General features: G+C 42.3%; 1 protein-coding gene and 1 long non-coding RNA gene across 9 annotated transcripts in view; both read left to right on the top strand.

Annotated features, from left to right (window-relative positions):
- EIF4E (eukaryotic translation initiation factor 4E) overlaps nt 1-6,161 on the top strand; it is a 30,731-nt gene extending 24,570 nt beyond the window's left edge. For all 8 annotated transcript variants that reach the window (XM_085547094.1, XM_085547092.1, XM_085547093.1 and 5 more), the window contains one exon: nt 921-6,161. In XM_085547094.1, coding sequence (XP_085403220.1) covers nt 921-1,035 — 115 coding nt within the window. In that variant the 3' untranslated portion in view covers nt 1,036-6,161. The remainder of the gene's footprint in view (nt 1-920) is intronic.
- A 9,556-nt stretch (nt 6,162-15,717) lies between these two features.
- On the top strand, nt 15,718-21,705 carry LOC107313625 (uncharacterized). The gene is made up of 3 exons (XR_001555099.2): nt 15,718-16,201; nt 20,133-20,250; nt 20,380-21,705. It is a non-coding gene; the product is annotated as an uncharacterized LOC107313625 (long non-coding RNA).
- Nucleotides 21,706-22,495: the final 790 nt, after the last annotated feature.

Raw genomic sequence — 22,495 nt, 5'->3', positions numbered from 1 at the left:
ATCCCAAGTTCAAGTTACTCACAATGAAGTTGTTTGCTTTACTGTTTAGTTTTTGAGGGCTTGCATCAGCAAATTCATTGATCTGTACTCTATTTGCTATAGCATAGAAATAATCAAGAGTTCAACACAGATCTTGGCAGGAGCTTTTAGTTTCATAATGAGGTATTGTAAGTAGTTTCTGTAAGTGGTGTAAATTCTGTTGCAGCATGCCAGTTTGTAAGGCTGGCTGGTTACTGACAATAGAGAGCATTGGTAAGCTTGGTCTTGGGGAAAAGGATGCTTAGGAATGGGAGATGAAGCTCACCAGCATGTTCTTGTATTTGATTAGAGCTGGTTTTCATTTTGTCTATTTACACACAAACCAAATTCTGGATTTCATGGATCTGACACATAAAATGGTGTGTCCTGGTCTTTGTTTTGGTAAAAGACAATGGCTATCTTTGTTAAGGAGAATACATTTAGTCTGCTATTTAACACGTATTGCTAAAACCTGTGGATTCTTTTTGCTGTGATAATAATGTTTCAAAGTTACCTAATGTTTCATTCAGTCACTGAAGGCCTCTTGAATATTTACAGTACTTTACACAGGTTGTTTCCAGTTCAGCAAATCAGTCTTAAGCCAAAATTCAACTGTCAGGCATAGTGACTTTCAGGATAGCTCTTAGCATGTGCTTCACTTGGACTTCTGAATCTGGTGAGGTCATACTTACAGTGTCTAATTACAGTATGATCTTGTTGAGACCTGAAAGATGACTAACAACAAACAACCAACTGTGGTACACATCTGCTGATGGAAAATATCTGCTAGGTTTGATGTAAGGTTGAGTGCAGTTTAATATGTTGTTAGCAGCTAAGATGCCTCCATTAAAGATCGTTTGGAAGAGCATTGTTTAAGTTATTCTTCTGTTTCTCTTCTCCAGGAGAGTATACAAGGAAAGATTAGGACTTCCTCCAAAGATAGTGATTGGTTATCAGTCCCATGCAGACACAGCTACTAAGAGCGGCTCCACCACTAAAAATAGGTTTGTTGTTTAAGAAGACACCTTCTGAGTATTCTTTCATAGGAGACTGCGTCAAGCAATCGAGATTTGGGAGCTGAACCAAAGCCTCTTCAAAAGCAGAGTGGACTACATTTAAATTTGATTTCCATCTAAATGTTGCTAAGATTTGTGAGAAGTCTAATTCGCCTTTGTCTTGTACTTCTGTGTTCATTTTTTTTTCTATTTTGGCTGAAGTAACCATTACCGATCAGAATTTTAGTACAACCCCCCCACCCCCCCCCAAACCCCAAGTCATAAATGTTTTCCTGGCCCACTCTGTAATAGCTTGGTAGAAACATTACTATTACAAAAAAACATTTGTTGATCCACAGTATTCAGAAAAGTTGCATTTCTGTACCTGCAGGAAATTACTCTGTTTTACATTTGCATTGTATGCAGTAACATTTTGCTGGTTTGGAAAAGAGTATGGTGCATACAGTTTTCTAGCAATTTTTTTATACAGCATCACCTTTGCTGTAACCTATGCTGATGGCTGCTAGATTAATTTATTTGTTTTCCCTATTTGATAACATTAGTGATATATTGATTTCAGTTTTTTTGCTCATGTAACATTGGTGAAGAATCTGGGAATATGACAAAGGTGGAATAAACATTAATTTTGTGCATTCTTTGGTAATTTTTTGTTTTTTTGTAACATCGAAGCTTTGATACAAATTGATGCATTTCAGTCCAATTCGGTGATCTGTTTGTGTGATTTCCTAATCAGAATTGTGGATTTTTTTTTTTTTTTAATGTAACACCATAATTTACATTCCTTACTAGAAATAGTATGTCTGTTTTTGTATCTTATGCTGTATTTTAACACTTTGTATTACTTAGGTTTATTTTGCTTTGGTTAAAATGGCTCAAGTAGAAAAGCGGTCCCATTCATATTAAGACAGTGTACAAAACTGTAAATAAAATGTGTACAGTGAATTGTCTTTTAGACAACTAGATTTGTCCTCTTATTTCTCCATCTGCACAGCAAGTATTTGTACTTCTTGTGACAAGGCAGTCTCTGCTGTGGCTTCTCTTGTAGTGTCTTCCAAGAAAGATGAGTCTGGAGCTGTGGTTTATTGAAACGTTTACTAAATCCATTAGACAGCACCCTAAAAGAAAGTGAAGTTATATTGATGTGGCTACTGTTTTCTCTTAGTGGTTGGTCTGCCTGATGCTGGTTTGCACCCTTTCTCTTTTGGCTTTGGTGCATACCAAGAAATTCGAAGGTACTTAAGAGCCCGTCTTGTTTCAGGTGGCAGTTGCAGTAGAAGCACTGAAGTGAATGGTTCTATTATGAGTATATAATTGCTGTGTGAAACAAAAGAGCACTAGGAAATGGTGACAAAACAAATGTATGAGGAACTAGACAGTCTGTTTTGCATGTCTTATTTTGAAACAAAACTGGTCTGAAAGTTCCTTTGGGAGCTGCAAGTTAGTATGACGTGCAGGATTAGGGGGAAATTTTGGAGAAGGCCACTGAGTTCAGTTCTCATTTTGAGTACAATACTAGAACTTACTTTCCTGTACAAAAGTAGAGCATACAGCAAATCAGTGTTGTGGTGTTCTTAATTTTTAGTCCTTTAGGATCTTAACAGGACTATATAGCTCTTTAAACTTAAAGGCAGGTGTGTGTTGGTTTGTTGGTCTTTAATGAAATTCCTTAAAGCAAGTCTAGTCACTCACTGGTGATGAAGCTTTAGTTGAATTAGGCTTTTTGGTCTGCCCCTGGTTCAGTATTTCTACATGCGTAGGTAGACTTGAACACTTCCTAGCACAGTTTATGAGAAAGTAGTGCATTAGATAATAACAAAAAGGCATTACGTTAGCTTCTGAATTTCTATCTAGAAAGAAACACTTACATAGCAGGTAACTATCCCATGGCATCTAATGATACTATGCCTTCAGTATTGGTCATTAACCAGGATGGGCACTGAAGGTGGGGAGCACCGTTAGGCTGTTTGTGTGCTGGTTTCTGTAGATTCTGGTGTAACTGTCTGCCTGCCCTGATTCAGCAGGATTGTAGAGCAGGATGAGTTTGTTTCATAGGGCCATTCATAGAATATAGTCATCTCTACCTGTTTTCAGGCTTACTACTTCAGTAGTCATCTTTTCAATTAAAGTAAGCTCAAATTAAGTTTCTTTAAACCATTTCTGTTCTGTATTGTAATCCCCAAGATGAGTAAAGTTTATAATAGCTTTGACACTTCTTAATAAGCTCGTATTTATCCTAAATAAGTAAGATTTGCATGCATGGAGAGGTTAAGGTGAATCAGTCTCTTGAGTGGCAAAATTAGAGTGTTTAGGTACATGTAATTTGGGAGCACTGGATCTAGGCTCAATAAAGTGAGCATAATTCAAAACTGTAGGTAGCACAGTCCATCTGTGGAGAGCTTCAAGTTTAAATTGAATGCTCCTGTGAGAAGGATATAGTGTTGGTTTTGTTTAATTTCACTACAAGACTGAACTGAATATTGTTCAGGGTAGCTGCGTTTGCTCACCTAGGAAGGTGACTGATGGTATTTCCAGTGTGGTCTCAAATTTCTGAGCCTACTTAAGAAGCCATCTGACTCGCACCATAGCTTGAACATTTGCAGTCGGTTGACTTGAAGCTTTTGATTGCTGAAACATCAATTGCTGTGTTTCTAGGAGGCTTGAGTGGAAATTAAATTACATATTTACTTCATCAAATATCTAACCTATGCCTGTGATTTCTTGCCAGAAAGTAAAGAGCGACCATGAACCTCATGCTCTCAAACTTGCCAACTGTTTTGTGCTGCATAATGTTGTTATGATGGTGTAGTCTGTATTCTTACAGGATACTACGGGAGAAACCTGAGAGCTGTCCATTCTGTGTATTAATAAAATGGCCACTGCCTTATAGAACAAGAGGCAGTAGGCGCTTAAATTGGTCTAAATAACTAGTTTGGTACAAAGTATTTAATGTCATTAAACTCTGACAGCAGCTAACCATTTACCTAAATGTGTTTCAGTGAGCCTGAGAAGACTGGACAATAAATGTCTAAAGTGTCAATTTTGGAAGTGTTTTTATATGGTGTAAAACCAGCAAAGCAAGGAAACAAAAAATAAATAGATGACTGTGTTCAAAGATACAGGATGGGAAGAAGGGATTAAAGATGAGAAGTACATATGAATCAACAGCTTCTGAGTCTCCTGTAAGTCTTGGAATAGGCAGTGTTTTTCATGATCCCTTCTCGTGCGTTTCACTGTCTGGTTTCAGGCTGTCTGTAGCTCAGGATAACTCATTTTTTTTTACTGAGTTGATTGAGTTGTGAGAATTTGGAATAGTATTTTCATTTATTTTTAGCAAAGCTTAAGCTGAGCTTCAAACTTCTACCTAACAAAATGATACCTTGTCTGACAGAAAGGCTGAGAAAAACACTCGATGGGACCTTTAATAAAAGCAAAAACATTAGGTGTGAAACTAGTAAAGTGATATGGATCATCTTCAGTACGTGCAACCTCCCTTGTTTCCAAGAAGCTTTACATCTCAGTCTGGACCTGATGGTTTTAAAACTAGATCTTTAAAGGACATCCCGAATTGGGGAGAACTGAACAATGTGGTTGAGCCTTTTGGTGATACTCATAGAGCCTTCAGGCTGTCTGGTCCTTAGTTTTAGATGTTTTCCATATTGAATCCATTAATCTCTTAAGAACAGTCAATGGTTTCTGTGATTTTCAGTGCGTAGGTTTTAATTAGGTCTCACAGAGTTCTTATGGAGAATGCGTTCTTTCTCATACTCAGCAAGACATCTTCATTTTTGGGAACTGAGGCTGTGTGGCAAGAGTTTACTTTGCTTAGATTGCTGATGTTCTACTACAGCTCTACTCTCTCCACATCCCCATCTCTCAGCTACCAGTTATCTGAAAGCGACGTCACAGTAGTTTATACCTGACCGTTTTGTTTCAAGAGTCCACCCCAGCAAGGTGAGCAGGAGTGCAGGCTGTGGAACCAGCCAGCCTTAGCTACTCCGTGCACCTGCTGAACCTCCCCAGTACCATTTCAAAGCTCCAAAACCTGCTGAAGTTTGAAGACTTTGTGTTTTTGATCTCTATGGTGTAACTTCTTGAATGGTATCGATACCCTTCAGCTGTGAAAGTTTTGTATTCTGCCAGAACTTGTTTGCAGGCATCCAGCTCTGCAGCAAAGCCTTTAATAAGCACTTAAATTCCTTTCCATTGTATCCCTTTTTATGGTCATTTCTGCATCTTGCCAAAAGGCCATGGGATGCCCCTTAAGCCTCCCTGTTTAGAAATAAAGCAGATTCCGATGTCCGGAGAGTTAAATGTGAATTGTGACTGCACGTGGCAATTTTTTGTTTCCCAGCACTTTGTGGGATGCCTTAAATGTAAAAACAACCTGTCTGGAGTCAGTCTGTTGGTATCGGTTGTGTTAAACCCAGTTTTCTTACCCCCCTGCTAGTACTGAGCCTGTGACAAGCTTAACCACAACTAGGTAGGGTTGATGACTGCCTGTACTGCTCCCATTTCTTCTCTTTCTGAAGTGTTTAAAACTAAAGGTAAAAACTACGAAGTCCAGTCACTGCTTTTTTGGTCACTACAATGCTACAACATGGAATTCCAGCTGTTGCTTAACCTTCCCCCCCAGATGAAGACTGTGACTTCATTGGCATGGTCTGCTTATGGGGTTCACTTGTTTTTTAGCTGTGTATGATAATAATGGAAATGATACTTGAAAGTATGTGTGTGAATATATCATATAAAAGCAAAAATGACTCATCTATTTTTTCTATTTTTCAGAGTAGAATACCGTTATTTCTAAAAGTTTTCTTTGGATGACTTTCTGTAATTAATCTTGGGTTCTGCTTATGTTAGATAGTTCAGCTCTATCTCTTTTTCCTTATGTTTTGTCTATTAATGTTACATTATCAAAGAGTTTAAGCCAACCTTAGATCTAAGGTTTGGCATTCTTGGAATTAGAGCTATGTTTTGTTGGAGCCTTTTGTTTCCTTATGTACAGGGTAGTTATCTTAGTGCATTTCACCCTGAGCCATATAAATATGCAGAAAGTTCGATGACCAATTTAAAGGTGGTACTTTATTTCTGTAGCTTGAATGAAAATAAAGCTTCTGAGGAACTGAATGTCTCGGCTTCTTGACTCTGAATGGGATGTTCAGGAATGTGAATGTCATGTCCCTGTGCACACAAAGTGGGGACAGTGAGGAGGAGTGAAGGATAAGGCCAGAACCAAGGTTTTCTCAGGCCATGAGAGTTGTTGAGATGAATATTGGGAAGCAGTGTTATTCCAACATCAGCTCTGCTGCAAGGAACTGGTGAGAGGTGAGAAATCTGTACGCTAGGAATTACTAATGCATTGGAGTTTGAAGTAGAGGTGAATACCAGTCAAAAGCTGCAAACGCCAGTAACAGGGATGTGAATTTTTCAGCATTTAGACACAATACATTGAAGAGCAGATGGTTCTTTCACCTCTTTGTGGACTGTGGAGCTGGACTTTTGCTTTTGCCACGTGTGCTGTCTGTTAGCTGCAGTAAGCTGCGGGATTGAGGTGAGGTTTTCAGCTCTGCCCTCTAAGGTCATGTCCTCTAACTGGGCTCATTATAGCGCAAGAATGTGCTCTTGGGTCTGATCCACCTGCTGTTATTGCACTAAACCTGTCACCTGCGGGGGTTTTTTGATGTTGTGATACAATCCAGGACAAGCATTCATGTGAAATACCAGGTCTGCTGCCAGAAGGTGATTAATTCTGAACAGAACACAACCCCATTTCACACACACTGAAACACACGATTTAGGATCATCTCTAGTAGCATGAATCTGAGGCAACTTAGTCCTACTCTATTTTTATTATTTCTATACGATTACACAACAGACTTGGCTTTCCTGAAGTCTATGTGCCTTCACTGTAATGTAGGTGAGTTTCAGCTGAAGCCTGGTGTTGTTTTATAACAGTCCCCAGCTGGTTGTATTGGCAGCAGTGGAGCATTAAAACCTGGTGAACGCACCTGCATGCAGGTTGGGTGCAGTTCAACTTGGGCTGGTGGTTTGTATACTTGATGGGAAAGGCAGGGAAAACAAATTGCATGGGGCCCAGTGTGTATACTGAAGGGGTTTTCCAAAGCTGAGCTGCAGCAATGTGGAGAATGCATGTGGTTGTAACAATCTGTCAACCGTGCTCAGGAAAATCTAGGGAAGAGAGTCCAGCTAAAAGAAGAAACAGAAGCTCATATGAGCATGCCAAAGGGTAATGAAACTATGACTCAGCTGTGCCTGAGCTGCTGGGGCAGTGGAACAGCTCCTGCTGGATCTGAGAGATAAACCAAAGCCTATTAGAATCTGTAGGTTTTGTCCGGAGGAGCTGATTGATGTGCAGTATGAGCAGCATGAGGGGAGCTCTGTGCAGTGTTCCTGTATGTCAGCCAGAGCGCCAAGCTTTCCCAGGTGATGTGCTGGGCTAGAAGGCAGCTGCTGGGCTGCCTGCAATAAACAGTCCTTTGCTGGCTATGAAATTCCAAACCAACTCAGAGGCATCGCCTGTGTGAGCTGTTCCATACCTCGTAATGGCATGAGGGTGCGGGTGACTCATACTGCAGATTTTGTGCCAGAGGACTTGGCGAGCAAGCGTCATCTGATCATTAATTGCCACAAGGAAACCAGTGTCAACGATGGTCACAGAGACAAACGAAAGGCAGCTGAGCCACAGCATTCCCTTGGGCAGATGCTGAGCCTGAATCAGACATGATAAAGGTGGAACAGGTTTTACAACTCATCAGCTGGCATCAAATCCAGTTGTTAGGGCAGCTGCTCTACGAGGTGACTGCTGAGCACACAACAGCTTTATCATTCCTTATTTTTATGTGATGTTTCGGTTTGCTCTGATTCACCCCGTGCTTCTCCCTCACTGAAGCAGCCCAAGTGTTTCATCAAATGGGGCAGTTCAGATTTTCCAGGTTATAGACTTGAGCTCTCCCTCAAGCCTGAGACCATTGGCTGTGAAGAAAGCCTATATGAGGGGAAATGAGCGTGCAGTACTGTGCAGTGAGGTCCCTGTGGAAACACCAATCATCAGCCACAGGAGGAAAGGCCTCTGGTCTCTGGACAGACCTTGACTCTGTCATGAGGCCAAGGTACTCCTAAGGTGTTGGTAAATGGTTCTTGGATGACATGAAAGTAGTAGGAAAGACAGAGAAAAGCATGAGTTCCCTTGAGGTCTGCCTGGTCTAAGGCTGTTCAGTCTGTGTCAGTGTGCAGTGTTGGAGTAGAAAATGCAACTGCAGCTACTGAGCATTTTGTTTTATCACCTGTAGGGCCTCTTGATTTATTTGTTTGTTGGCAAACACCAGCAAGCACTGATAGCTGAGCTGTTTTCCAGTAACTCCTGCCCTGTGACTTCAAGATCTTTTACTCTGTTCTTAGCTCCTTTTTCACCCATGCAGAAAACAGTGACGGCTTAAAAAAAACTCCGTTTCTCTCTTTCCCTTTCAGCAAAGCTTTATTGTTTGTGCTCTGTCATGGAGCACTGTGAGGGCAGCCCAGGGGAATCTAGATCTTATTGCAGAGGCCCAGAGAAAGGATGGGGATATGGTGGTACACATTAAGAATTTCTCTGGGTGAAGGCAAGAGCCAGAAATGAGGAAGCTCAAGCAGGATGAAGTGCTCCCTCTGAGAGATGGTTTGCCAATGGCACAGGTTACCCCTGCTCCATCCCAGCTGGGATGCAGTCTCTCTGGGTTTTGTGTGCCCTCCCTCTCCTGCACAAAGAGCAGAGCTGAGGGAGCATGGCCACATTTCCCTGCAGCTGCAGACCACATACTGAGAGCTGTGAGAGCTTGTCCAGGTGCACCTATCAACTCACATTTGCTCTGGGAAGGCTGAGCAGCTGGGCCTGCTCCCATCTATTTCCTGGCTCATGTGCTTGGATGTTAATTCAAATACCTACAGGAGCACATTTTCCAGCTGCTGGTCACCAGCTATTATCTGCCCTCCAGCAGTAAGGAAGTATTAACACAGAAAGTTTGGGGCGGTAAGTGCACAAATGCAGGTAGCTGCTCTGCACTACGACAACAAGCAGCACATCCCCATAGCAGCCCTGCTGATAAGCTCAGGTGAAGCGAGCTACAGGTCAACAGCAACTTGCGTTTTCCCACCACTTGGCATCGTGTTCATCTGCAGGGTCACACAGAACATGCCCTGTGCTTAGATCTGCCCGAGAAAGAGGGACTTGAGAAATGTTTGGAAAAATCAATAGAATTCAGATGGCGGCATGAGGTGCCTTTTACACCAAGCACTATTGATGGCTTGTTCCTCCTTATCTATTGGCATGAGATGTGCAAAAAGGAAAATAACTTGCAGAGAATGTTCCTGTGCCTTGCTGCAGTCCAAGACATTGGCACTGCCACAGGTACAGCAGCTCCTTACATCCATCATGGTTAGAAAGGTAACTCCTCAGTCACGGTGGGTTCAGACAGCGTCTATGTCAGTGCAGTGTTCAGTCTTCCATTTGAGGTAGCTGTTGCTCTCCGTTCCATTCAGGAGGACAAAGCTATGATGTTTTTGTTCACATTTTTAATTATTATCTATCAGTTGTGGTAGAAAAGGAAAGAATGAATTATATTTACTTGAGGCTGAAGCTGACAAGCAATTTTCTTCTGTTAAATTAATGTTTCCATAGACTGGGACGTCACTGAAGATGGTAAGATTTAGTCTTCTCCAGGAGGTGAAATCAGGGCCTGTTTACCCTTTAGAGACTTTTAAAAGTTTTTCACTATTGTAAGTAAATCTACAAAAGTGATGCTTTATTACCTTGAGCATTTCATGCAGAAAATTACTTTCCTGGCTCAGCTGAGAGCGCTGCCATTTGCCTAACTTGTGTTCTTGACCATGCTTATTTTAAAAGGCTGAGAACTGAAATATCCTGCTATCTGCTGACTGGATTATAACACTGGCCTAGCTTGCTTATAACTAGGACTTAACCAGTTTCCTGCTTCCAACAGTGTGTGAAGAAAGATGAACAAAAACAGCTTAAGAAATGAAAGATCGCACTACAGATCTTTTTCAGCTTCTGACAGTAAAGGCCACCTTGTATCTGGGCCATTCTATGTAATAGCTGATGGTTGATCTACCTCCACCATGTTGGCCAGTCCCTTTCTGAACAGTGTAATAGTATTGGTCTCAGATGTCCTTATGGCAGCTGAATTTCCTGTATTGTGATGCCCCTGATGACATTTACACATCCTCCACGGCATCTTTCTACAAACAAATGTGTCTGCCCCAGGTTGAGCCTCCCTTCCAATTTGCTTTGGTAGTAGATGTGCCACTTTACAAAAGGCAGATAAATACATATAAACACTTAACTATGCCCTCTGCTGGTTCTGTTTACAGCTCAACGTGAATCACCTCTTCATCTGAGTTGTTCAATTGCAGAGTACTGAAAACCTGGTTAACTTCATTTCCTCCACCTAAGACCATACAGATCACATGTTATGATATAGAAGTAAAAGTAATGTAATTTAATAGAATGTACCTTAAATAGAATGGAATGACAGAAGCAGAAAACCTGATTTTGGATTAGTAGGAGCCATTTTTCTGGTCAGCAGCAGCACTTCAGCAAAACATCCCCAGTTGCCCCATCCTGTATCCACGTCAGCTCGTGAAGAGGACTGCATTTGTTTCAAATACAAGCCTTGCTTTTTGACCCATAATAAAGGGTTGAACATGAAGTCTGGATTTCTCTGTGCAGAGCTGTCTGTAGTTACTGTCTTCACTTTTCTGCCTCTGTAAGTCCTCTTTCAATTAAAAATAAATCCAAATGGCAAATGAAATGCACTGCATATTTGCAAAGGAGCCATGCCTTCTGTGCTTCTGCCCGCTGTGTTAGTTATTTTCAAACACCCCCCACCCCCCGGGGTCCTTGATTACTTTGGGAACCTCGTGACCTAATGAATGAAACAGCCATAAACAAAGCCAGTCTTATTTCATCACAACAGGCATTTTGCCAGGGAACATCAGGGCTCACTGGCTTGGCTCTGCTGTCAAATAAGAGGCATGGAGAGAAGGAAAGCTCACGGCCTAAGCTCATCTTTCTCTTCCACAGTAAGGCTAAAAAATGGCTTCAAAAGAGTGAAGGATGGATCCGCTTAAGAGGAAGGCATTTTTGTTTACTTTTGTTTGATTGTTTTGATTGTTCCAGCATGAATTAATTAATGGTGGACATCCAGAAAGGAAGGAACTGCTGCTAATGATAAATACTGATACGTACAAAACCTCTCATCTGCTTCCTCTTAGATAGTTCTTCTGTTAGTTAGTGTGAATTTCAGGTTTCCATGTTTGACCGAGACAGTGTCCTCACAGGAGGAAAAGCCTGGCCCCAATCCGCAACTTTCCCAGGTGGGATTATTAGAAGATTTTTCTCTGCCAAATAAATGTCTTATCAGGCTTAGAATTATCATACTGCCTACTGAAATAAAACTTAACTCCTTCCCAGACAAATTCAGTTGAAGCCTGAGTTTTACCAGTAGGGGAAACCATAGAATATAGGACCATAGAATATTAGGCCTTCAGCGTAATAGCTTTTAAGTATAATTTTGTTACACTCTCAGAGTAAGGAGATACAAATCTTTCAGGATAGAAGACAATAAGTGTGCACCCACGAGGGAGGTAAGGCCACACCAGCTCTGTACATACAGGGCCTGCTGTGAAGCTGTGAGGGAAGGGCCCCATTGGGTTCTGTCCTTCCTGGTACAGCAGGTGGGGCTGAATTGAAGGGACTCTGGGAAGACACATACTCCACTACTAAAATGCAGGTGTAACGTGTGTGGGTGAGCTTGTAATTGTCTTCTTGCCACCAGTCAGGTTAAAACATGCCCATGTGAGGCCAGCGGGACATGAAATTACAATGCGTATTTCCCTAAACAATAACCTATGCTATCCATCCCAGGATGGCCCTCTGCAAGTACGTATCTGCCACAGGATGTGGCCTTATGGAAAAAATAACACAGCAATGTATCTTCCAGATCTTTGGATGGGTTTCCATAACAGGAGAAGGATGTGTTTCCTGTCCTCTGACTCTGTGGGTACACACTTGGCTGAGAGAAGAGATGTGTTATTGCATGCGATGGCTCATATTCTATCCAGTACAGAACAGTTTGTGCTTTAATGTGAGTTATACAGAACTGAACACTTCCCGGTATCAGTCAGTTGCTTCATCCTGTCAGTTCTTGCTAGAACTACAGCTGTGTTGCCCCCACCTTCCCTGAACCAGTTACCTCACTGTATGTGGGGTAACTCAGGCTACCCCTCTTTCTTACTACCAGAGGCTCACACTGTGCTTGTGACTCTGGACAGCCTATGAACATGCAGTGGGTAATGGACCTGATCTGCAGCTTCTGTCAGGCAGAATTACCTTATGGAATACAGGTTTCAGATTCACCTGGCTGCCTGACACTGCCAGGTTTCCCTTTAGGTGCACTCATTGGGTCAGACTCTGGCATAACTACTAAACATACTTTACTGTTTCAAGTAAGGGTTAGCCCCTTCCTAGGGCAGGATACATGCTATACATCAGAGATAGACAGCTTAAGGCAGACAGATAATGTGACCAGCCTGCTCTGCAGGCAGTTCTGTGGGCCCTGCTGATAACAAGGCAGCTGTACTGAGGATGAGAAGGTGTGGATATCTGCAGGGGGGAGTGTGGCTCCTGGGGCAGCCCCATGCTGCTCTGGATTAAAGAAATACTGCTTAAAGGAAACCACTTTGAAGCTTATGAACCTTTAGAAGAACCCCTTGCTGATGATGGTGTCTATTTGCAGTAGATTCCTTCTCTTGTCACTCCATGACATGAAGCTTCAGATGTTCACACGTGCTCATCATCTCATTCTCATCAGAAACACTGCTTTGTCTTGCAAGCCTGCAAGGACGCTCCTTGTCTCTGTGCCACAAACTCAATGCTATCAAGCTTGTTCCAGATCCATCTAGGTGATGCTTATCAAACAGTTCCTCTAAGAGTTCTTGTGTGCTCTAGAACAGGCATTCACATGCCTCAAAACACCAGGACGGAGAGCAGACGGAGACACGGAGCTCCTTGTCCCATTAACTCTATTCAATCTGTTTCAGCAACTGATTTTAAGCCTCCCAGGATCAGCATAGGCTTTTTCACTTAGAGGTTATATAGATCTATGAGGCTGTGCTGGAGCCATTTTGCTAGTACTTGTGCTAGTTAAACATTTTACTGTAGATCAGATTTAAAAGGATTCAGGAGTGCCATTCAGCCTTGTTCAAATAGGCAAAGACCAGAAAAAAAGAAGAGGCTGAATGGAGGATCTGAGCCTAAGGAGGAAAGAGCACAGCACAGGTCAAGCAGAGAATTGCTGTAGGTCCTGTTCTGCCATGATGTAGCATGGAAGAATATCAAAACGGCCTGAAAATCTGAGGGATTGCCATCTGCAGAAGGAGAAGGGGAATCAGAGTGCAGGAATTACTCTTTTATCTCTGGTCTTGCTGTCTAAGGACCAACAAATGCAGATAAGGCTGCATCCTTAAGTTCCCTGCCTGAAAGGATGTGGGCAGCCTCCTCATGTTGCTCTCACTTCAGTCAAGCTTTGCTCCTCGCATCAAATTGTCTTAGGAGACCTGCAGACCATTCTTGCCTGATTTTGTATTTTCCAGTGTAATTTTCGCAGGAGGAATGGATCTGTTCTGTTTGATGTGACTTTGAGCCTATGTGAGATTTGAGTGGCTGCGGCAGCAGAGAACTGCTCAGCTCCAAGAACTGCTGGGGCTGTTGTGTGACCTGATGAAGAGGGTGAACGTATTTAGTTCCCAGTGTGGCAGAATGCCACGTACTAATGGGGATAGAATTTAGGTATGTGGGAGAGAGCTCTGACTCAGTTAATATACCCAAATCTGAAGAAATGGGATTTGGGGTCAAAGTACATCTCTTACAAATGGCTTGATGCAGTCAGCGTGACATATATTGCTAAACCTTTGTTCTCTGATGTCACAAGTATCAGAGTTTCCATGGTTTTCTATTGGCTGCTGATCCTGCTTTTGAAATGTACTGCGTTGGACATTCAGGGATATTTTTTTTTCAGTGTGCAATTGGGTTGGCTGCAGGAGGGGAGTGTTGATAGCACACAGCTGACAACACTTTGCTAAGAGCTTTAGTGCACTTGCATTTAAGCTCCTGGCTACAGTAGTAGTTGGAAGAAAAAGGATAACACTGGATGGCATTCATCAGTTCTTCTGATTTGTGATTTTCTTTTTCTTCTATTTTCTTCCAGTTTACTTCTTTTCTCTGTTATATAAAGGAAAATACAGACAATTTACACAGCAGCTACAGATTAAGCATGCGAAGAAATAATCAGCTTTCACTGGTTTAAAATTAACCAAAACAGCTTAAGAATGTTTGTTTTCTCTCAGCTGGTGGCAGCAGAGCTCAGAAGGTGCCCAGAGCAGGTGGCTCTGGAGAAATGCCCTGCAGCAAGCTGTCTCTGTTTCCAAAGGCATAGTGTCTTGTCCACTCAGAATGAGTTTTTCTGGCCCAGCTTCCCAGCTGCCAGAATGGAATAGATGAAGGCTGGGCTGTATGGGAATGGAGAGAGATACCATCCTGATTGAGATGGGGAGGAGGCCAGCAACAGTGTGTCCTGTGCTACCACCCATCATCCTCTACCTGCTCCTCAGCAACTGTCCCATCAATTCTCTCCTTCCCTCTACTGTGTTAACAGCAGAGTTGCTCATTTTGACTTGCGACTGAAATGGATAGGGGATTTTAAGACCCCACCCAGTGTAATGGGTAAGGAAGAGGTCTCTGCTGTCTTCCTTTCCTTTGCATCCTTAATAACTTTTCCTTCATCAGAGCAGCAGTTAAAGTTTTCCCTTTCCCATTACTGCTGGCTGGCCCAATGATTTCCTGCTGAAGTCACAGCTGAGACCCATTCTCTGTGCTAAACCAGCAGTTGCGTTCACAGAGTAGCATAGGGCTGTGCTTAGAGGGCAAGATTCCGTTTCTTCTGTTGGCCAAGTCATCCTGGGAGGTGTAGTATAAGGTTAAGGACCACCATGGGGTGTGGAAATGTTGTCTATGTATGAATCTTTTGAATCTCCTTTGAGACGACATATAAGAGAAGGCTATTTTCCTTTTCTAGCATTAGGGGGAGCACAGCTGTTAAGAGAAACTGTGTTTAAAAAAAGATACAAGCAGAGAAAGTCCAATCCTTATTAGTCTGATTTAAATCCTCTTTTATATATATCATGGTCTTACATATGTTATGGTCTGCTTATAATCACTGTGCCGCCAGCAACAAGGCTCCTGCAGATTTAGGACATGGCTGTCAGAGACATCAGAGGAGGTGTGAAGCTGGGCAGTCTGTGTGTGCTCCCATCACCCGAGTTACCTTTGCCAAGAAGCGAACATAACCCAGTGGCATGATCAGCTGTCGAAACCTTGCTTGGCATCCCAGCACTAACCATTCTGGATTGCTTTTTTACTGCCAGGACTGTCATAGACTATATTCTTGTGTGAGGTTCCAGTGCTATGATGGGTGATGTGTTGGGCCTTGGCTACAAAGGAAAACATTCTTCTGTTCTGGCCCAATGGTTCTGCAAATGGGTTTTGGTTTGTACTTTGGAAGCACTGCTCAGTAAGCTGCATGGTAAAATTTCTCCATCCGCAGCCAAAAATACCCCCAAAACCTCCTATTGATATGCTCAGAACTGAGATTTTTCGCATGATCAAACTGTCTTTTACAAATTACTCTGACACTGCTTCTGCTGCTTTGTGCTTACTTCCTGCACTCCTAAAATGTACCTTATTGATCAGTCCTCTTCAGGCCCACAGGGGTGCTTCCTGGATGCTCTGTGAGCAAGGCCAGCAGAATCAGTCCCTGAGTGCATCAACAATAACACATAACATAATTTAGGCCTTTATGGGAAATTGGTAATCACAGCCTGAACTTCTGATTAATCAGCTGAGGCAAGTGTTGGGTCAGCTGTGGGAGCACAGGTGAGAGTAATTTAGCTGTGCTCCCAGAAGGGGTGGAGCTTGACTCCACCTCCTCTAGACCTCATTTAAGGGCTGACCACCACTAAGGCAGCATCTCTTGAAGATTGCTCCTTGGTGTGGGGTTGCCTCAGTGTTTCCCAGCAGACTGAAGGCTTCCATATGGGTGAGTTTTTCCTGTAAATAACCTTTTGTATATTTACTACCATCTTTTCATTATTGTCTCTGTACAAGGCTGAATGTTCTAAAGGATATTTTATTCTATGCATTTATTTTTCTTTGAATTAGAGCATGTTTTCACGTAGTTGCATTGACTGATTGGGTGATTCACCTAGATTCAATGCCTAAAAATAGTTTGTTAAAAGTTATATAAGCTCAGAGACAAGGCAGCTCTCTTCAGTTTCTTTAGAGGCCAGAAGTCCAAGCTGGGGCCTGTTGCTTTGTGACAGAGAAGAGCCCATCCTCTGAGAGCTGCCAGTGGCCTGCCTGACTTTGTTAATGACAAGCCAAAGCACAGCAGATGGGTTCAGTTATTCCCAGCATTAGGATCAGATGGTTTTAGTTGGTATTACTGGTTTGGTTCCATGGGGTTTGCAGGACTGTGTCAGCATCCGTGTATTTCAACCTAGCCTGTTTTGCACACGTTGAATTGACTTTTGGAATATACTTACGCTCATATCACCAAGAGAAGTGAAGGGTAAATTGAGTAAGAAGGATTCCTTCTGAGAGAAGAGGATGTCCAAAATGGACATGCACAGGTGACATGCAGTGGTAACACTGGCTGCAGGAGGATGATACCAGAAAGACAAACTGTAGCTGTAATGTGTGGGTCTTTCCTTGGTAATGTTAGTCAGGAGGAAGTTTCTGTGAGAATTCTGGTGCTAATAAATGCTTCTAGAAGTCAGCAGAAGAACTGGAAAGGGGCTAGAGAGGGAAGAAACCTGGGAAGGGAAGGGAGGAAGACCAAGAATAAAAAGTCTTTCACCAGTGGGAAGGGATGATTCTCCTTCTTTTAAGATTTTATTTTTTCTATTTTTTTCTAGTTCAAAAGGATGACAGGAGCATGAGGCAAACTGTTATTTATGTAAAGGGGAAGAGATGCACATGGGGACATCTGTTTTGAGAAGCTGCTTCAAAAATAACCACAGGAGAGAAGTGTGTTTTCAGAGCGTAGCTGGCATCCTACAAAGCAGTATAAAGTATGACAGCAGTAGAGCTCTGAGCACAGACAGCCCCATATTCACTGAATATCCAAAATACACAACAGAGGAATGCAGATTTGGATACTACTTTAATTAAAAAAAAAAAAAAAGAAAAAAGCCATTATTTGCCTGAGTAAGCAAACTGGGAGGTTTTGAAGCAAGATGCTCATGCTTAGTGTTAAGCTCTAGCCTGTCACTGACTGCTGAAGCCATGAACAGGCAGCAGCTGCTGGCCTCTGGGCTTGGCTTCAGGCCTGGCTGCTGATTTGCTGGAATCATAGAATCATTAAGGTTGGAAAAGACCTTTGAGGCTATCTAGTACAATGATCACCCCATCACCATTATGCCCACTAAGCCATGTCCCAGAGTGCCACATCAGCTCAAACACCTCTAGGGATGGTGATTCCATTACTTCCCCGGCCAGCCTGTTCCAGTGCATTACACTCTTTCTGAGAGCAAACTTTTCCTAATCTTCAACCTAGACCTCCCCTGGTTCAACCTGAGGCCATTAACTCTCATTCTGTCACCAGTTACCTGGGAGAAGAGGCTGATCCTCACCTTGCTACAATCTTTCAGCTAGTTGTAGAGAATAAGGTCTCACCTGAGCCTCCTCTTCTCCAGACTAAATAATCCCAGCTCCTTCAGCTGCTCCTCATAGAACTTGTGCTCCAGGTTCTTCATTAGCTTTGTTGCCCTTATTTGAACACAAAGAAAGTCCATTAAAACCTACCCATTTCCTTCATTTCCTAGAGGGTAAGAAAGGTAGAAAACATGGTGTTTCTCCTCCTTCTTCTACCATCTATGGCTACAGACAGCCCTGAAATTGTGGAGAAGCAGAACTCATCACAAATATCGGGAAAGTAAAAGTGCTTGCACCTATAATTTGGCAATCAGATATCTGGCTTTGCTTTTACTGTAGTCCAATAGACACTGAAAGAAATGGCATTTTAATGTTCAGGATGCATAGGTTATCCCAATGGAGGTCCATTCTCTGTGCTTAAGTGTGTTTCATATCAGGCCCTGCAGAACTTTCAGCTGACTGGTTTCAAGCGGATGAGGGCTTTTAAGCACAGATCACTCCTGAAATGAGAGCTCTGGCAACTCTTCCATTGGAGTATTTCATGTGCTCTGCTCTGATGTGTCTTCAGACCTTGCCAGGCTTTTTCTATGAGTTTGTAACTCTGTTGAAAATATGAAAGAGTTCACGCTCAACAAAATTTGGTAGATAACTTTTATTCTAGTTTGAACTGAGCACATGGCTTTCCCTGTGTAGCTGTTCAATTGCTTCCTTGTTTCATGACAACCAATTGGCTCACAACTCTTTTTCGTGTGTGAAGCAGGACCTGTGAGCATTGTATCATTCTGCTGTAAACAGGTACCTCTATAGTGTGGATGTCCTTCAGATATCTAGTAGCTATAGCAGTGAAAAAGACAACACTGACTGTGGACTACTAAGGTCTTCCTTGCTTCGGTCGAGCAAGAGCTGACATTGTGTTCGATGTGGTTATTGCTGACAACCCTTTTCCTAACTCCTGGTGGATGAAAAACACCATGAGCCAGCAGTGTGCTCTTGCAGCTCAGAAACCAGATGGTGTCCTGGGCTCCAACAGAAGAGGGGTGGACATCAGGGACAGGGAAGTGATTGTTCCTCTCTACTCTGTCCTCCTGAAGTCCCATCTGTAGTACTGCATCCAGTTCTGGATGAAAGACAGTAAGCTATTGGAGAGGGTCCAAAGGAGGGCCACAAAGATGAATAGAGGGCTGGAGCACATCCCCTATGAAGACAGGTTGGGGGAGCTGGACTTCTTCAGCCTGGAGAAGGCTGGGGTGACCTCAATGCAGCTTCCCAGTCTACAGAAAGGAGGGGAGTCAACTCTTTGAAAGGATAGATAATAGCAGGACAAGGGGAAATGGTTTTAAGTTGAGGGAAGGGAAGATTTAGGTTGGATATCAGGGTGAAGTTCTTTACCAAGAGAGTGGTGAGGTGCTGGAACAGGCTGCCCAGAGAGGCTGTGGATGCCCCAACCCTGGAGGTGTGCAAGGCCAGGTTGGATGGGGTCCTGGGCAGCCTGGTCTAGTATTAGAAATAGAAGTTGGTGGCCTTGCATGCAGCAAGGGAGTTGGAGCTTTATGATCTTTACAATCCTTTCCAACCCAAGCCATTCTATGAATTTAACTGTTAGCTCTGATCTACTTACTCCCTAGGCACCTTACTACAGCAGAGTCCTTTAGCTATGAAAACTTGGGAACAGTTAGGCAAAACATCCTTTTCTCATTCTGCAGAGTATTCGTCTATGAGCATGCCTGTGGAAGGCTGTAACATGTTGCACAGCTGTGCCACTTACCACTAGATGGCTGGACCTTCTCTTTGTCCTGCTCTGTTTTCTTATGCTGACAATGCTTAAAGCAGAACAATGGACTTTTTGTAAACTCTCTTGCTGCTCCCTTTCTAACTTAACATTTCTAACAGCGTATGTTTTTAGCAAATTTACCTTTAAGATGAATAGTTCAAACTTTTCAAACGTACTGAGAGCTTTGTTAATTTCTAAGAAAGCAATGAACATTATACAGGGCAAGACCAAAGAAGATAAAGCTCCCTACTGCTGTTCTTTTTGTGTTCCAGTAGACATAAAACACAAATTTCACCGAGTCTTTTATTTCACAGGTGTACGTATGGGCGTGACACATTCTGAAGTTGATCTTTCAGACTGGGATAGAGCATGACAAACTCCTGAGAAGTCATGACATAGCCATATATCTTAGTCTGAGTTTGATGAGGCACCATTTGCAAAGCTCTGAGAGATGTGACTTATGGTCACTCTGATTTTGCTCAGGAGGGATATTGCTGTCCAAAAATAGCTTTCCTTGCCCAAATAAAAATTATTTTACTTACAGTCAGTTTCTAAGAAGTTAATGCTTCTGGGTGGAAAAACATCAACTTCCCTGATGACTGCAGACTGATACAATGCTCAGGGCAAGCAGAGCTACCATGAAAGGCATATAAGACAAAAAGGTAAAGTATGCATCTGTGTCATGGCTTTATGATTTCTGTTACTGGTATTCTACATCATAACATCATGTAGTGCACTTGGGAGTTAATGTTATTTAATGCTCCAGGTCTGTGGATTGTTGATATTTCCAGGTACCTGGTCTCAGAAGAGAAGATGATTTACATCTCCCAGAAGATTGTCGCTGTTCCTTTTCTGTTTTCCATTTAGAGGGAAAGATAAAACTGCTCATGAGTAATGAGATGGCCCCTTCCTTTACTGCTTGTCTCTGTGGTTGTGTGCTCCCTAGCCATCTCGCCTTCAACATCAGAGAAAGGCCTTTAATTTTGCACACTCTCTCTCATTTTATTGAAATTACTAGCTTCTATTCCAATTATATTATCACACTGTGTTATCTTGTGTGCCACTATCATATTTGGTAAATTAGTTTTCTCCCTTAACTTGTTGCCACGTTTTGTTTTTAGGCCCATCTCCCTACCTTTTCCCTTTTTTTTCCTTTCCTGAGGCATAGGTTGGTGAGTCCCTCTGCCCCACCGGTTACAGAACTGGGCTGACCCAACCCAAAATCACTGACAATTTGTTTCTTGAAGATGTTACTGCTTTTTTTTTTACTTCTTCCCTTATCAGTCTCTTCTTTGCATTTTCTGATCCATTCTTTTTAGTTTACTGGGTCTCATAGATATTTGCATCCTTGAGTTAAAAACAACAGAGAGATACATTTGAAAACTAAGATTCCTTCAGTTGTTTTGCTATTACATTGTGTGTTGACCACTTGCAGAAGCAGGGACAGATAGAGTCTCTTCCTCTACTCTAAGGGACTGATAGATCAGACTTGGAAATGTTGGGGCTCCTTAACAGTTATGAGAGGCTGAGGAAAATGGACTGGAAGAACTGCGGTACATGAAAACGTAAGGTAGAGATGGATCCAGAAGTACATCTGCGGTAGGATTTCTTCTCTTCTTCCAAATACTGATTCAGGTCTCAGTCACTTGCAGTTCAATTTCCCTAAAACACTATAACAGCAAAATAGCTGATGGTATAATTACTGCTGTGAAGAGAAGCAGGAAATTAAAATGAACTCCACCCATGCCAACTCAGAGATTAACACAGAGAAGCATACGGCACACTACATGACTATGAAAAATAAGACCTTTCAAAAGCAATTGAAACCTGACAAGAATATTGATGGCTCCTTTTTTTTTTTTTTTCCCCTTATGCAGCTGAATGTTTCTGATCTTGTAAATGTAATGAGACAATAAAAAAATGCCTGGAAATTTCCATTTATTAGATTTTCAAACAGATAAACTACATATTTTCCTGGAGCATCTTCACTCTAAAAGTGTCCAAAGGGTAATGAGTGCAGATCACTTATTATGAAGTGGTAACTTTGAAAATGTTCCAGGAACAAAATCTGGCTTACTGGCCACCCAGACTCTCAAAATACTGCTGTTCTCAAGTAATTTTGGAATCATGTGGATAGCCTGAGCCCTATCTTTTGCTGCTCTATCCCATCACAGTGTGCTACCACTGAGAACACAGCATTATCTGCCAAAGATGTAGCATTACCAGGGGCATGGTCCATTCTTCCCACAACACTGTGGAAAAGAAAAGTCCTCAACAACACAGCATGGTCTTGTAAAGACTATAGTGCTGCTATATTAGGCCTGGAAATGTTTAGGAAAACGTGTATTATTTATCTTGTTCTTAAGTCATTTGTGGTATGAAAAGTGTGCTGTGGTGTCTTTGTGTTGTATCTGAGAAATCAAGAGCATTAATATTCAAGGTACAGGAAACAGCGGTATCTTTGATCCGTCTATGTGGTAACTGTTGTCAGATGTGAATAGTGATGCGTAAGAAGAACTGGTCAGAAAATTATGAGGGGAATCATGTTAAAAATGTATCAGTCACCTTCCTTTAGGATTATCAGCTCACTCACAGAACTCCAGAAGCATCCTAATACATGATTAGAGGCCCTACATATGCTCTGTCATACAGCCTGAAAGGCAGGAGTCACCAGTGTCACAGCAAAGGTGAAGGACCTTTTGCACTACTATTGCTGTAGCTGAGATGACCAAATGTGCTCTTGCTAGAGACTGGCTCACTCAAGCACTTTGTTCCTTTAGGGTTTTGGGTCTGAGTTCTGCTATGAAGGCCTTGGATATAAATGATACAGAGCCCTTTCACAATACAGCATCTCTACAGCTATCTGAATCAGAAAACAAGGAAAAATTGTTGCCTTGATTTAAAATA

This window comes from Coturnix japonica, chromosome 4 (assembly GCF_054131305.1).
Source record: "Coturnix japonica strain WE chromosome 4, WE-NBRP24, whole genome shotgun sequence".
In the NCBI taxonomy this organism is placed as follows: Eukaryota; Metazoa; Chordata; class Aves; order Galliformes; family Phasianidae; genus Coturnix; species Coturnix japonica.
The sequence above is the reverse complement of the archived record's forward strand: the minus strand, read 5'-3'. Positions and strand labels throughout refer to the sequence as shown.